Here is a 17,391-nt window from a genome sequence, read left to right on the forward strand (position 1 = left end):
CACACACACACACACACACACACACACACTTGACCTCCATGCAAATGTTAGCCTCCTAGGGTGAAAACTGTGCCTGCTAAAGGGTGGTGAACGTTTTGTGGACTGACCAACCGATATCAATCAAACAACCAACCAACTGACCGACAGAGTGACGTATAAAGCTGCTGGTCGCAGCTAAAAATAGAATATATCATATCAGTATAATTAAAAACATTACTTCTAATTTTTTGTTAAACTTTTTGTTTGCCTTTCTGCCTTTTGTGTGTGTGCCTCTATCTGATTTAAAAAAAAAGGAAAGCAAGTAAAACCATAAAAGTAACAATCAATTAATAATGTTTCTAATTACAAAACAATTAGGATCCGATCACCCAAAACCCAGAAAGGTGTGTATGAGCAAATTAGTTTTTACAGACACATAGTTTAACAATAGGGCAGCAACTGGAGAGAGCTGTTGCTAACACTTATATAATGCAAACATACAGTATAATCAGTTGCTGTTTAATTTAACTTTATAGGTAATATGCAAACAACATAAGGGGGGGGTGGGGGCTTGATGGAAAGGGCAGAGGGAAATCTGCCTATGTTCATTTGTCATACATTGCCTGGCTATACGTTATACAAATGTTCATCAAATTAAGTAGATATTATGAGAATTATGAAGAAGAACAAAGGTCCAGAGTGCTCGGAGGTCCACAAGGTGAAGGTGCTCTTTGATGAGGATCACAAAGGTTCAAAAAAGAAAGGTCCAACGCACTCTTCTGGCAGAAAGTAAAAAGCCTTTATTTACTGTAGATGGCTATTTCATTTTGGAAGGCTTAAAAACATAGTTAGTGCATGTTAGTGCCCATTATGTTGGCGTAGCAACACCGAATACAGTATGTCCCTATATATATATATATATATATATATATATATATATATATATATATGTAAACATCCTGTGCATAAAAGCTGAAGAGAATGTGGTCATGGGTAGTGGATAGTCCAAACATCTCGTCCACAAGGTGCTGCATACACAGAAAAGGAGTGGAGAAAGACCTTAACATATAACACAAAATAGAACACAACAGACACTGTAACAGGCAGGGTTAGATATGAGACATGAAGAGGGAGGATGAGTGGTGAGGTTAGATATGAGACATGAAGAGGGAGGATGAGTGGTGAGGTTAGATATGAGACATGAAGAGGGAGGATGAGGTGAGGCCATACAGAGGTGAGGAGGGAAACTGAACACTGAGGTTATTTTGTCTCCATCACTTAGAAGAAAAGGGCAGAAGAGAGCATTGATGCCAGCAGGAGCAGGAGGCTGACGCTGATGCTGCCGACGCTGTTGCACATGTCACCCTCACAGCAGCTCACATCTTGTGCCACGGCTGCTGCTGCCGGTCCCAGTAGTCCTGGACAGATGGACTTGGAGCCGCAGCCCCTCAGGCCCTGCCCTGCCACTATGAGAAGGAAAACAATGTTAGCGATGGGCTTAATGTTTGACCCATCTGTTCTACTGCATCACTGAACATTTCCTCTGAGCTGAGGAATGTGAATTGGAGTGAGTCGTCTGATGTCATATAGACCTGTTTACCTGTTGCTGAGATGCAGCGGTCCTCATCCCCCAAGCACTTTAGGACACTCATGCAGTTCCCCTGGCTATTGCAGCCATAGCACTTCTTACCGTTGGGAGAAGGTGTACTGGCCGCTGGAAGATGAAACTTAGATTGTTTATAGTGCTTCCATACATCAATATATGCCTTGTTGAGCAATTTAGCATACACACACACACACACACACACACACACACACTCACACTCACACTCACACACACACACACACACTCACACTCACACACACACACACTCACACTCACACACACACACACACACACACACACACACACACACTCACACTCACACACACACACACACACACACACACACACACTCACACTCACACACACACACACACACACACACACACACACACACACACACACAGATTACAATAACAACAACAACACAAGAAAATAATGTCTTGAGAAAACAACAAATAAATGTGTATTATTAAATGTGTCTTAATTGACAATTTTCCAGATTAAAGGCATGGGCGGAGATTGCGTGATGATCAAAACAGTAAATATAAGGAGGTTACCAGCGGCAGCTTTGTTGCAGAGTTCAGTGGAGCAACACTTGTTGCTTATTGAGGTCCTGGTGATTCCAAAGTTCATGGAGCCGCTCATACACCGATCAGCGACACCACAAGACATTATGGTCACTTTAGAAAGTTCTGTTTGACCTGCACAAAAAACAATAGCCTTTGTCAAATGATGTCAAATGCCAGACTCTTAGTTGCAGAAAAAAAAAATGCACAGCTACATACCCATGTATTGAGCGATGCTATATGTTGTACATTGACCCAGGGAACAAGATTTGGTCTCTGTGGCTGTGCAGGTTCCTGAGGGTCCAGCGACGCACTCATAGCAATTCAGGGTGTAGACTGAGGGAACAGGTGAACAAGTCAGACAAGCTCAACATGACTTGTTTGTAATATCAACATGTAAAGCAGAGTGATGAAAGCAGACACCAAAGGCGGTGGCAGTCTGCACAGCCCCTGCATATATACTTTGAGTATAATATAATTTAAAAGGGGACAATGCACATTAATTAACATGAGCACCTGAGTCCATCATGTAAATGTGTCTGACTTAGCCATACAGGCTCATTTTCATCTGCAGGATGAAGTTATAAAACATTAATAAACGCAATGCAGGAGTACACATAAGCACAGACAAAAGCATAAAAGCACTGTTAGTCGGGCGGCTTAGCACTAGATTTGAGCTGGATGTGGACAGTTCTGACAAAAGCACCAACATTTCCCCAAATGCTACCCATCCCATAGCCATAGATTTCCATTTTTGATAGGATCCACTTGAAAAAATTAAAAATTAAAAAAATTAAAATTAAAAGTTTTAAAAATTTGAAAGGCCATAACTTCCACGATGTTTGTCGGATTTGCAAGCAACTTCTTTCCACGTGTTCAGCTGACCTTAGTCTACAAATTTGCCTCAAGGACCCTCGAGTTTTTGAGATATTTTGAAAGTTTTGGAAAACACGTTTCTTTCATGACCGATTATCGAATCGTCACAAAAATTTGGGAACATGTTTAGAGATATCATCAAAGACCATGGGTACTTAATTTTGTGCATTTCAACCAAAAGGGGCCCCACGCAAACACCAAGAATGTGGGTGGCCTAACAAAAAAGGCCATAACTCCACATCTTTTTGTTCAATGATCAGAAAACTTGGCAGATATATCAAGAGATATATGTGGACCGTGTCATGAGAACCACAGACATTTTTTGCGACCTCAGTACCGTTCAGAAAAGGCTTAAACCCTTGTCATGGCTGCTTGCAGCTATACATCCATTTGCTAAGCTGCCTGACTTTTAACTCATCAAAGTGCCAGCAACTTTTGGAGAACGGACGCTCCCAGTGCCAGAGTTTCAGAGCGTTTTCAGTGATTTCTCGAGGCCCACAGAATATTGTGTGATATTACGTAATGTAAACACCGAACACGCACAAAGAACGATGAGACTCTCTTCTATCATCTGCACAAGCAGACAAAAGCCTTTTGTTATGAAACATGATCCTGTCACCCAAACTGCAAGGAGCACCTTTCCAGACGACACTGAAGCCAAAGCAGCATTCCTTTTTAGTAAATCGGTAGATTCTAAAATTCGACCTTTGAATCCAAATACTTTTTTCTTACTTATATTCTTGTGTTTCAGTATTCTGAAATGTTCTTGAAGGGTTTCTACAGAGAACCTGGTTTGTTGACACTAAATGTACACTACTCCCCTTCAACTACTATGTGGGACCCCACTATATACTATATATATACTATATACTATATGTTATACAAAACACATATATATATATATATATACTATATATATACTATATACTATATACTATATACTATACAAAACCCTTAATACTCAAAGGAAAACAGATAACAAGACTTCAATCAAAAAAAATCCTACCTTTGGGGAGAAGTACACTCCCTATGATCAGAATAAGAAGATGCATTTCAGGATGGTGGGTGGAGTCCAAGTGGCTCAACGTTTGGGCAGTCAGCTTTAATAGTTCTGCTACTCATACACCTTTGCTCACCTGCACTTTTAGCCTATCACATTGTGGCACTCCCCTTTAGGCAGCCTATCACATGGTTGCTGTGTGCATAAATATGCTTTTCTGTGTCTCATTCAGTCTCTCTCATCCTGCTGGCTGACACACTGCAAATTACTGGTGTTGGTGGTTCTCTGCAGAACTTTTGATTCATTCCCGTGTTTTCTGCTTCAGCATCAAAATCAGGTTGTATTTTGCATTGGTTCAACTCACCATGAGCGATTTTGAGGATTTGTTCGATCCTGTAGTTAATACTACTAGGTACTATATATCGCTTCACACCGCTGCTTCATTCAAGGCAATGTGTTCTGCTCAGTTCAGCTTTGCTAAATGTTACCATGCTGCAAGCCAAGGCAGGCTTACCTGCTAAGTCTGCAAATGACGTAATCAAGCGTTGCTGGTCGCGCTGTTGTTAAAGGAGAATTTCGTTTTTTTGTGGGGTTTGGCGTAACCTATGTGGGATTCGAAATAACGAAGGTTATGCCAAACCCCACATAGGTTACGCTAAAACCACCACCGCAAAGCGTCCTACCTGTAGTTGGCCAGTCGGCAGGAAAGTATCGCGGGACTTGACGAGACTTGGTGACCGAGATCACGTTTGAGGCAATTTGATCCCTGGGAGACTCCAGGAAACAGCCTTTGGCGAAATATCACTCTGGTGGTTCTTGAGGGATCAGATTATGATGATATGTGGCGAAAACGGGAATAAAAATAGCTATTTAGATGCAGGAAAGACAGGCTCACACTTGGCCCCAAATCAGCTCCATTTTACAACTGACTTGGACGCTATTGATCTCAAAACAATGCTAGGACGGCCAGAAACGCCGCGGACATCGCTGGGTGAGTGGCCAAATCATAATTATTGCCAGGAGATGGGTCCAGGTTCAAAAAAACCGAAATTCTCCTTTAATGTTTGTAGCCGCTCTAATCTCGGGCGATGCTTGATTCAATGATATGTCGTCCTCTTGTTCCCGACGTGGTCGCTGCATTTCACTCAGCACTAAAGCAGGGAGATTACTCCTGGTCACTGGAAATCCAGTCGGCAGTAGCAGTCCTTCAAACTCCTTGCTTTGTCTAATCCAGGATTGCCAGATGCAAAGTTCCGTCACGCAGAAGCAAGGCATTCCAACTTTTCACACGAATTTCATATCAAAACACCGCAGCTTGCATTTCCGGGTAATGTTGAAGGTGACGTCATCACCCAGAGACTTCCAGAGTAGCACCAAGCATGCTGGGAAATGTAGTTCATTGCTTTACTTCAGCATTCACAAGGCACATGTTAAATGCAGTATGATGTGGATCATTGTTTCTTTGCATTGCACCGTAACATAGGCATTACGTTTCAGATTTTGCTGTTCATCTGTCATTAATGTGATGACTTAGGTGGTTAATTCTGAACAATGCTGTTCATGCTACATATCATAACAGTGCAGCTGGCATTTCCGGGTAACGTTGAAGGCGCAACGTGATGTCATCACCCGGAGTGTTCTATACCAGCACCAAGCATGCTGGGAGATGTAGTTCATTGCTCCGTTTCAAGCGTTTTTCTGGTCGGGTAGTATTCAGCAGACAATTGGACTCGAGTCATAGGGACTCGGACTCGAGTCGCAAATTTGACGACTTCCGACTCGACTCTGACTTGGAAGGTAAATACTTGAAACTCGACTCGGACTTGGAAGAAAATGACTCGAAACTCGACTCGGACTTGTGACAAGATCAGCCGAGTGCACCAGCTGGGCGTACGCCTAGGTTTACACGCTACGTCCGATGTAGAACTCAAAGTTACGACTAACTTAATTTTATGACTAGTGCACCCTGTATGCGCTGCGTCTGTGTATGGAGCAGGCGTAAAAGTTACACCCAAATGCGTAGCTACTCACTGACAGCTGTCTCATCTTGATCTGCGCGTGATGCGGCCGGAATCTTCTCCAAAAATATCGATCGATATGTGCTGTAAATAGACGTCCTGCGCCCAAAGCTGATGCGTCGGAAGATCTTTCAATTTCTTCCTGACTTCGTCAACTGCCCGCAGTGCGCAGTCTGCCATCGCATTCAGTAGCCTACTGATTGCACTTGTGATCAAACTGCTTGTGTTGGCGCTGTTAAATTGAGCTGTGAGAACGTTTCTATGCTTTGAATACAACTCTAAGTTTGAGCTGAGTTGGAGCTGTCTGTCAGCTGTCTCGAGCTCGTCTGAGAAAAGTGTGTTGCTTGGCAACAAGCACGTATTAACGTGAACGCGCACGTCTGCAGCCTAAATAATCTCTGCCTTGTCATTTTTTCTAACCTGTGACTCGACTTGACATAACCTGTGACTCGACTCGAGACTTGACTTGAAATAACATTGTGACTTGACTTGACTTGACTTGACTTGCCGACAAAAGGAAAGACTTGGGACTTGCTTGAGACTCGGGACCAATTGACTTGAGACTCGCTTGGGACTCGGATCAGAGGGACTTGGACAATTGTCTGGTATTCAGCATTCGCAAGGCACATGCCTCAGCAGCAGGCTTCATTCATGCAGCATGGAAGTTCACACGCAGCATGGAAGCTCACATGTTGATTGGGTTTATTTAGTATCTCATTCAATCACATTATTAAACCTACCCAAGACATGAGTCCTGTAATTCTCATAGCATCATAAATGTAATCGTTTGTATGGTCAAATTCTAACTTAAATGTATTTCCTTGCAGCAAGCAGCTCATAGGCTACATTCTCCGTGAGTCACATTTGCAATTTTCATTCCACTGGTTGCGTTATCTTGCCTCAGCAGTTTATCATGTCATTAATGTTTCTAACTAACCCCAAAACTTTTTTCCAGCTTTAACCAATATATATACATATGGTTTGGGGTGGTTTTGTTTAGAATTCTGGCCAGAATTTCACATCTGAAACCAAACTGCTAGATATTCTACAATCTTTATCATTTTCACTAGGTGCCCTCTATGGGTTCAAACCTGCTTTTGTGGGGCCTCAATTGAGTGGATTTTTTGGTACATCGTTATGTTACGGTGGTTTTACACGTGGTGTTCTTCAATGTGAATCATTGTATATCGGCTTTGTTTTATGCATTAAAAGCAACGTGAGCCGTTCGGGTGTTTGGATAATGTAATGCAGTATGGGTAGTCGGCTACTGTGGCTAATGCTAGCAGCTAACATTACTTTTCATGGCGGTAAAATGCCACTGAATGACCAAATTGTATAACTTTTAACCATTTCGAGCATCATTGTTTCCATAAGGGCAACCAGCATTGGTTAGTTGTTTATAACGTGACTATATTTATAACATGCTCCGGACGGATTCGGGTCTGAACAGTCAAAGAGGAGACGCTGCTCTGCCTCTTTCCTTGTTTCAAACGAGGCAGAATGCCGTCTTGCCAGAAATCTGTAAGAAGTGTCAAGTAATTCTTCATTCAATTGCAACATCAGCAATCTGCCATTTTGGTTCATAGAAGACCACCTCTGAGTGGATGCCATGTCGCTATGATCATCCTAGTGTTGCCCCATTGGTTCAAGCCAAAATGGCACCAGGGCAGTCGTTTAAAGCATAAAGAGTGTTGTGTCTTGCCTTCATATCTTGTCTGCAGCCAGCTCAGCAGCAGGCTTAATTCACTTTGGGAAGCTCTCATGTTAATGGTTTCATGATGTGCATAATTGTAGGGGCTCTTTTCACTCAATTCATTTTTAAACCAGCTTCAGCAGCAGGCATTCACATGTGTCAGGTAACCCTCATATGCCACATCAAATTGTCTTTCTGGTTTATTCTATACTTAAATTGTGTTCTTCTTTTTCAACAAGCAGGCCGATTCATCTGGGTGAACGTATTGCTCTCTTCAACCTGCAATCCAAAAACACACGTGCCTGGCCTTTCAGTATATATTTGTGTGAAACCACACTTCTTCAGAGGAACCACAGAAGGGGGAAGATATGCACTGTAACCCCATCCGGGGCAGATCAACGTTGACTGTTGTGTTGTTGTTAGCTAGCTTAGCTTCTAGCTATTAGCTAAATAATTATATTTACAACCATAATGAACCATGATCTGACAGAAAAAGTGTCATTTAGAGAGCGTGTGCAGCATGCCCCGCACTCGCCGCAGGCTCTCGTTATAGCCTGTTTCAGGAGACTACTCGGAGCTCAAAATCTTCCGTGGGCATCCGAATGAAGCCAAACATATTTCGGTGAGTAAAACATCATATTTTAAGCTGGAAATGAGGACTGTGGTGTAAAAAACCGAAATTCTCCTTTAAGATCTATCCTGTAGCAGTAGCTTGTCACATATGGGGAAAGTTCTGGCGTCATAAACGCATAGCACTGCGGTGCGACAACGAAGCAGTTGTAGGCATTATTAACAAAGGCGGTCATGTCTCAAATCATGCCTTTCATGCGCCACATGGCCACATCACATGGCTTTTCATAAAAAACAATTTCATGCCACATCAAATTGTTTGTCTGGTTTATTCTTTACTTAAATTGTGTTCTTTCTCTTTCAGCAAGCAGCAGCAATCAAGTTCATCTGGGTAATCGTATTGCTCTCTTTTACCTGCAATCCAAAAACACATTTGCCTGGCCTTTCAGTATATATTTAAAAGCAAATGAATAAGCAGCAGTTGCATCATTTTCAGCTCTGAGTTTTTATGTGACTGTTTCAGTCATAGTTTTTCCGGTGCTACCGTGCGCCATCCGACCTCGGAACCTCCGGGTGCCCGTCCAACTCGCTCTCCCCTTCCGGGGGAGGCGGGGGGCTTAATGTGCTTCCTCCCCACTCCGTCCCATGCGTGGGGCTTGCGGATGGAGTCGCCCGGGGGTCCTGTCGTCTTAATACCCAGGTAATTTTAGTCTCACTCTTAAACGCATCAGGTGGTTCATGTGTCATTATTATCGCTAGCAGATTGTTTCAGACAGTTTTCCGGTGCTACCGTGTGCCACAAGTGCGGTACGGGGAGCCCTGCTCCGGCTCCTCTGCCGTGCGCCTCCGGGTGCCTGTCCAACTCACACTCCCCGCCGGGGGAGGTGGGGGGCTTAATGCGCTTCCTCCCCGCTCCGTCCCATGAGTGGGGCTTGCGGATGGAGTCGCTCGGGGGTCCTAATAAATACCCAGGTCATTTTTGTTTCACTCTTAAACATTCTATAACAGGTGGATCATGTGCCATTTGTCGCTAGCACAGATCCTCAATTTTGCCTCAAATTCATGTCTAAATTTTTAAATAACTTGGTAAGCATTGCATATTACTGGTGATTGGTGGTTTTCATTTAAGCAAATCAGTACTGTCATTCGTGTATTTATCTTTTTGGGGGGATTTCATCTGGCTGTGTAAAAGGGGCTGCTCCCTTTTCCCGGCACTCCTCGTTCCAGGTCATGGTATTTAAATTAGAATCTGCTGGGAGTTCCTGCTCGTCATGCTAATCACATGCATTAATTTTGTCATTCATAACATTACAGGTTATGCTCATGCCGGTCTCAGCACCTAAGTCAATGCTGACTCCATTCAGGCTACCTGAGTTACAAAAACTCATTCATGCATTTATCATTACAGGCTAAGCCCATGCCTGCCGGTCTCAGCAACCTAAATCAATGCTGACTCATTCATACTGCAGAGTCATTGCTGACTCCATTCATGCAGCCTGAGTCATTGCTGACTCCATTCATGCGGCCTGAGTCATTGCTGACTTCATTCATACGGCCAGAGTCATTGCTGACTCCATTCATACAGCCTGAATCACTGCTGACTCCATTCATACGGCCTGAGTCATTGACTCCGTTCATACGGCCTGAATCACTGCTGACTCCATTCATACAGCAGAGTCATTGCTGACTCCATTCATACGGCCTGAGTCATTGCTGACTCCATTCATACGGACTGAATCACTGCTGACTCCATTTATACAGCAGAGTCATTGCTGACTCCATTCATACGGCCTGAGTCATTGCTGACTCCATTCATACAGCAGAGTCATTGCTGACTCCATTCATACGGCCTGAGTCATTGCTGACTCCATTCATACAGCAGAGTCATTGCTGACTCCATTCATACGGCCTGAATCACTGCTGACTCCATTCATGCGGCCTGAGTCATTGCTGACTCCATTCATACGGCCTGAGTCATTGCTGACTCCATTCATATGGCCTGAATCACTGCTGACTCCATTCATACAGCAGAGTCATTGCTGACTCCATACGGCCTGAGTCATTGCTGACTCCATTCATACGGCCTGAATCACTGCTGACTCCATTCATACAGCAGAGTCATTGCTGACTCCATTCATACGGCCTGAGTCATTGCTGACTCCATTCATACAGCAGAGTCATTGCTGACTCCATTCATACGGCCTGAGTCATTGCTGACTCTATTCATACGGCCTGAATCACTGCTGACTCCATTCATGCGGCCTGAGTCATTGCTGACTGCATTCATACGGCCTGAGTCATTGCTGACTCCATTCATATGGCCTGAATCACTGCTGACTCCATTCATACAGCAGAGTCATTGCTGACTCCATTCATGCGGCCTGAGTCATTGCTGACTCCATTCATACGGCCTGAATCACTGCTGTCTCCATTCATACTGCAGAGTCATTGCTGACTCCATTCATACGGCCTGAGTCATTGCTGACTCCATTCATATGGCCTGAATCACTGCTGACTCCATTCATACAGCAGAGTCATTGCTGACTCCATTCATGCGGCCTGAGTCATTGCTGACTCCATTCATGCGGCCTGAGTCATTGCTGACTCTATTCATACGGTCTGAGTCATTGCTGACTCCATTCATATGGCCTGAATCACTGCTGACTCCATTCATACAGCAGAGTCATTGCTGACTCCATTCATGCGGCCTGAGTCATTGCTGACTCCATTCATACGGCCTGAATCACTGCTGTCTCCATTCATGCGGCCTCAGTCATACAGGCTTCACAAGCCTCAATCACATGGGTCTTAGCAGACTCCTAAGACCTGCAGCAATGCTCATCATATTAGTTAGCATCATGGGTTAATGTCGACTACATTTTGCTTGTTTATTCAGGTGATATTATCTCTCATTTATTGTTCCAACTGTCATAATCATATTCAAATTTTCTTGTTTACTCTGATATGATCAATCCCTCAGCTGTCAAATCATCCCGGTAAGATTATGTCTCCTGATCTTGTCACCCGGTGAGTTCTTCTTTCTAGAAAGTTCTAGGCTGGGTTTTGGGGCTTGCGCCTTCTTTTGGGGGGTATATATGGCTGTGCTGCTCGAGCTGATCCAGCTCGATCTCGATATCTCCCAGTGGTGTCAAGCTCCAAAGACTAACTAACTTTCTCATCATAATATTCTGTAAAGATCGTTCATCATCATTATAATAATCATAATCATAATAAATAATTGTTTATCCATCAAGTCTCCTGATTGAAGTGGAGTTTTAACGAAGGTTCAGACAGGATGATCTTGATCCTCACCGGTTCCACAGTCACTGCACTTTTCCTGCTTGCTCACCTGTTAACCTGTCAGCTTCCTGGTGATAATTGAATAATCAGTGGTTGCCTCCCAGTTTCCCATAAGCCAATAGCATAGCAACACATCACCTCATACACCTTTGCTCACCTGCACTGCTAGCCTATCACATTGTGGCACTCCCCTTTAGGCAGCCTATCACATGGTTGATGTGTGCATAAATATGCTTTTCTGTGTCTCATTCAGTCTCTCTCATCCTGCTGGCTGACACACACCCACCACCTCCCCGTCTCCGCCAAGTTCCTGATCCATCAGTCATCAAGAGGTTTCACCAGCACCAGTATCCTGACTCCACTGGGGGGTATATATGGCTGTGCTGCTCGAGCTGACCCAGCTCGATCTTGATATCTCCCAGTGGTGTCAAGCTCCAAAGACTAACTAACTTTCTCATCATAATATTCTGTAAAGATCATTCATCATCATTATAATAAATCATTGTTTATCCATCAAGTCTCCTGATTGAAGTAGGAGGAGTGGTCTCAGGATGACATTGCATCTCTTGTTGAACACAGAGATATGCTATTTGCAGGGCCGGCTCTAGTCATATTGGAGCCCTAGGCGAGACTTGATTCGGCCCCCCATCCCCCCCCCACTCACACACACACACACACACATACATCTGTGAATCACCAGCATTTATTATTATTATTATTATTATTATTATTATTATTATTATTATTATTATTATCATCATTACTATTATTATTATCATATAAAGATGTTGGTCGTTTGAAGCCAGATTTATAGGAATATCTCATTTTAAATTAACATTAGGATTAGATTGACTCCTTTTCTCACTCCCATGTCACCGCCTGCTCTCCCTGCAGGGCTTGAAATTAACTTTTGATCACCAGCCAATATGCCAAGGATGAACGGATTACATTTTGGTGATCAAAGGTCAAGGTCACTGTGACCTCTCCAACGCCATTTTCAAGCTTGTTAACGGCATATCTCAGGAATGCTTTGACGGAATTTCATCAAATTTGCCTCAAACATTAACTTGGCCTCAAGGATGAACTGATTATATTTTGGTGGTCAAAGTTCAAGGTCACTGTGGCCTCACGAACGCGATTCCCAAGAATGAACTAATGGCGGAGGCATATATCCGCGGTGCGGTCGTTCTAGTTCATATTAAAATTGAGTAATTCTTCCATTCAGATGACACCAGAAACTTTGCTCTAGCTTTAAAACAGCCCGCTACATTATTTTGATGGGGTACATCACCCAAATATGTCATATTAATCAGATTAGTAATGTTGTATGTGGAATGTGCATCCTGGATATACAGCAGTTTGTTACAATAGTGTTAGCTCAAATGCTAACGTTAAACAGTATGTGGATCGACAATGCTAACACCATTAGCATCATGTTCTGGGATGTATAGTAAAATAAAAACACTGATTTAACTAACTGATTTAGTCTAACCTAACCTAACCAAAAACGGACTCATGTAATAGGTGCAAGCAATCTCCAGCCGACCACACCCACATGTTCTGCTCATGCCCCTATAGGCTTAACACATTTTGCTCCGAAATGTTCCAGACGCTCAACACAGCATATGACACTGCGCTGACCCCTGACCCTCTCTTGGCCCTGTTCGGAGTCCCTCTGCAGCCTAAGGGGACATTCACACCAAAAGCGTTTTTTTCAGTCAGAACGCTATGAAAATCATGTTGAGAGCGCTTCCATTGTGCACAAAACACAGCGCACGCACGGAGCGTTTCTTTTTTTGCGCTCCGTTTGTTTCCCCCTGTAGTCGCGTGCAGTACAGATCAGAACACAACGACCACACGGACGGTAGCCAGCTGGTTTTGTCTGTTTGATGTTGTTCACTGTCAACACGAAAGCCAGATTATTGGCAATTCTGGCAGCAGCCGAGGTTGAAAATCCCTCGGGAGGAGAAAAGGTAGGAAGAGAGGAAAAGACGATCAGGGCGCTTTTCCTCTAATGTTCAACTTTTTTCAGCTTTAAAACGCCCACAGCGCTCCTCCAAAAACAACAAGACGCCACCAGCGCTGAAACGCCAGGTGCGTTCATTAAAAGAGGAGCACGTCTAGCGCGTCCTTACATAGAGAATGAATTGCAGAAAGATGCTGGCAGCTCCAAAAACGCTTTTGGTCAGAATGTCCCCTAACACCTCTAAAGTCATGCAGCATGTTCTTCCTTGCATCACTTTACTGGTCAGGCGACTAATTCTCCTTAAGCTGGGGCGGCTGTGGCTCAGGAGGTAGAGCGGGTCAGAAGGTCGGTGGTTCGATCCCCGGCTCCTCCAGTCCGCATGTCGAAGTGTCCCTGGGCAAGACACTGAACCCCAAATTGCTCCCGATGGCTGTGCCGGCACTAGGGATGTAACGATAACATGGCTTTAATGATAACTGTGATAAAATTCCTTACGATAACCGTACCGTTTCACATTATCATTAAAACCGTGGTATCGTGATTACAGTGCTTTGAAAAACATGGTCAATACTGTCCATCATCAACCAAAGTTGGCAACAGTCTCCCAGATGCAAACGTGCAGCCTTCGAGAAATGATTTCAGTGAATGTGTCAATCCTTTTTGGGTCTGAGTTTTCAATATAAAACGTCAAATGATTTCAGTGAGTCTTCTCAGTACTTTTTGAACATTTTCAGCAATTTTTTATGAATACCGTGATAATACGATAACCGTGATAATTTTGCTCACGATAATCATGATGTGAAATTTTCATGCCGTTACGTCTCTAGCCGGCACCCTGCGTGGCAGCTTGCCGCCTTCAGTGTGTGAATGGGTGAATGTAGGCACATTGTAAAGCCTTCAGTGTGTGAATGGGTGAATGTAGGCACATTGTAAAGCCTTCAGTGTGTGAATGGGTGAATGTAGGCACATTGTAAAGCCTTCAGTGTGTGAATGGGTGAATGTAGGCACATTGTAAAGCCTTCAGTGTGTGAATGGGTGAATGTAGGCACATTGTAAAGCCTTCAGTGTGTGAATGGGTGAATGTAGGCACATTGTAAAGCCTTCAGTGTGTGAATGGGTGAATGTAGGCACATTGTAAAGCCTTCAGTGTGTGAATGGGTGAATGTAGGCACATTGTAAAGCGCTTTGGATAAAAGCGCAGTCCATTTACCATTGAAGTGGGAACATGCTCACCCTCCATCTCACAGTAGATGGCTGAAGGAGTCGCTACTGTCCATCAAACTTGAGAAGCTTAGATTCTCCATCAAGATCTCTCCTGAATCATATCGAGTCATTGACGTCCCTGCCTGGTCGTGACGACTGAGCTTAGAGAATTTATTTATCAATCATTTATACATATTCATATTTTATTTATGTATGTGTACTTTGTATGATCACCATCACTGTATCAACATGACCTGGTAAACATATCTCTCCTTGGGAAGGGGTGGGGCTATAGGGAAATGGGGGTGGGGGGGGTGGGGGGTAATTTTTTTTAAGGAAGACTTCTTTTTCTTTTTGTAGTATGACTTGTCAAAAATATCAATTCTTCCAATAAAGAAAGTTATTTAAAAAATGTTTGCTGTAAATTGTAGGATTCCAGTCCTTCAGACAGACAGACATCATGGATACATCAGGCACTTCCAGGCCCATGCTGCTGAGCTCATGCCCCATCACTGTACTGTACCTGCAGCCCCTTGACTTACAAAGCTATATAACAGCTTTGAATTAGGATCACGTTTATTTAAAATGATTCATTACTAAGCCGTATGTGCTGTCTCGTCAATTCAATCTGTTAAAGTATTGCTGTTTTGATAGTTTACATTTACATTTACATTACGTCATTTAGCACAGTGGTTCCCAACCTTTTATGTCTTATGTACCCCTTGAGCAGTTTTGCCATGCCAATAGTCCCCCCTCAGTCATGCGTCTTGATGATTCTCATATATTTGTTCTATTAAACTCATATTAAACATTTAGTAGGCCTCTCGAACACATTATTGAATGGAAATCATTTGAAAGACGCCCCTTTAATACAATTCTTCCAATTTCAAATGGAAAAAGTCATCAGTTTTACCAATATGGGCCCATAAAATTACTTGGAATATTGTTTTTATCATTTTGGTAATAAATTGTAACCCTCAATCTGTCCAAGTACCCCCTGCAAGCTGCTCAAGTACCCCTAGTGGTACACGTACCCCTGGTTGGGAATCACCGATTTAGCAGACGCTTTTGTCCAAGGTGACTTACAATATCACATTTTGTCAACAGTACAGAAAACAACTATGCAACACAATCAATGACAGCTAAGATATTTTGATAGATTAGGGTAGCACCATGTAGGAAGTAGAAGGAACAATTAACATGTAGTAGGTTTGAGAAGGATTTCCACTCACACACACACACACACACACACGCAGGCACGCACGCACGCACACACGCACGCACACACACACACACACACACACACACACTTGACCTCCATGCAAATGTCAGCCTCCTAGGGTGAAAACTGTGCCTGCTAAAGAGTGGTGAACTTTTTGTGGACTGACCAACCGATCAATCAAACAACCAACCAACTGACCGACAGAGTGACGTATAAAGCTGCTGGTCGCAGCTAAAAATAGAATATATCATATCAGTATAATTAAAAACATCACTTCTGCTTTTTTTGTTAAACTTTTTGTTTGCCTTTCTGCGTCTCTATCTCCTTAAAAAAAAAAAGCAAAGTAAAACCATAAAAGTAACAATCAATTAATCATTTTTCTAATTACAAAACAATTAGGATCCGATCACCCAAAACCCAGAAAGGTGTGTATGAGCAAATTAGTTTTTACAGACACATAGTTTAACAATAGGGCAGCAACTGGAGAGAGCTGTTGTTAACACTTATATAATGCAAACATACAGTATAATAAGTTGCTGTTTAATTTAACTTTATAGGTAATATGCAAACAACATAAGATGGGGGGGAAGCTTGATGGAAAGGGCAGAGGGAAATCTGCCTATGTTCATTTGTCATACATTGCCTGGCTATACTTTATACAAATGTTCATCAAATTAAGTAGATATTATGGGAATTATGAAGAAGAACAAACGTCCAGAGTGCTCGGAAGTCCACAACTGGTGTGGTGAAGGTGCTCTTTGATGAGGATCACAAAGGTTCAAAAAAGAAAGGTCCAACGCACTCTTCTGGCAGAAAGTAAAAAGCCTTTATTTACTGTAGATGGCTATTTCATTTTGGAAGGCTTAAAAACATAGTTAGTGCATGTTAAAAGAGCTGGGACATGACCCACACGTAGCGGCACAAACAGCCTTCTTCAGGGTATGACCACCAGAACAGGGTTTCCCCCTATTTAGCAAGAGATGATTGCAAACACCTGAGCACAAAGCCAGTGAACTCACAGGTAATGATGCAAAATGCAACCACTAGATGGCACTACAATGTGTATAGCAGAAACCAACCATAATGCAGACAAATATGGACAATTATGTTGGCGTAGCAACACCGAATACAGTATGTCCCTATATATATATATATATATATATATATATATATATATATATATATATATATAGGGACATACTTTTATACTTTTACTTTTTTACTTAGATATATATATATAGGGACATACTTTTATACTTTTTCTTTTTTACAAAATAACCTCATCATTCAGTGTATATATATATATATTTATATATAGTAAAAAAGTATAAAAGTATGTCCCTATATATATATATATATATATATATATATATATATATATATATATATATA

General features: G+C 42.6%; 1 protein-coding gene across 1 annotated transcript; it reads right to left on the reverse strand.

Annotated features, from left to right (window-relative positions):
• Nucleotides 1-477: 477 nt before the first annotated feature.
• On the reverse strand, nt 478-4,133 carry LOC310800177 (uncharacterized protein). The gene is made up of 5 exons (XM_083662761.1): nt 4,034-4,133; nt 2,371-2,487; nt 2,143-2,286; nt 1,580-1,693; nt 478-1,445 (listed from the first exon to the last, which is right to left on the reverse strand). Exons 1-5 carry the CDS (start codon nt 4,077-4,079, stop codon nt 1,258-1,260), a joined length of 609 nt encoding a protein of 202 aa, XP_083518887.1. The 5' UTR covers nt 4,080-4,133; the 3' UTR covers nt 478-1,257.
• Nucleotides 4,134-17,391: the final 13,258 nt, after the last annotated feature.

The sequence above is a fragment of the Poromitra crassiceps genome (genome assembly GCF_964638095.1).
Source record: "Poromitra crassiceps genome assembly, chromosome: 29".
Taxonomy (NCBI): domain Eukaryota; kingdom Metazoa; phylum Chordata; class Actinopteri; order Beryciformes; family Melamphaidae; genus Poromitra; species Poromitra crassiceps.

What these genes read in the sequence shown, in the direction of transcription:
- LOC310800177 (XM_083662761.1), bottom strand. Translation starts at nt 4,079, where the DNA reads ATGCATCTTCTTATTCTGATCATAGGGAGTGTACTTCTCCCCAAAG. An exon ending in TAGCATCGCTCAATACATGG is followed by an intron (nt 2,287 to 2,370) that starts GTATGTAGCTGT and finishes TTTTTTGTGCAG; the next exon opens with GTCAAACAGAACTTTCTAAA. An exon ending in CCGCTGCATCTCAGCAACAG is followed by an intron (nt 1,446 to 1,579) that starts GTAAACAGGTCT and finishes TCCTTCTCATAG; the next exon opens with TGGCAGGGCAGGGCCTGAGG.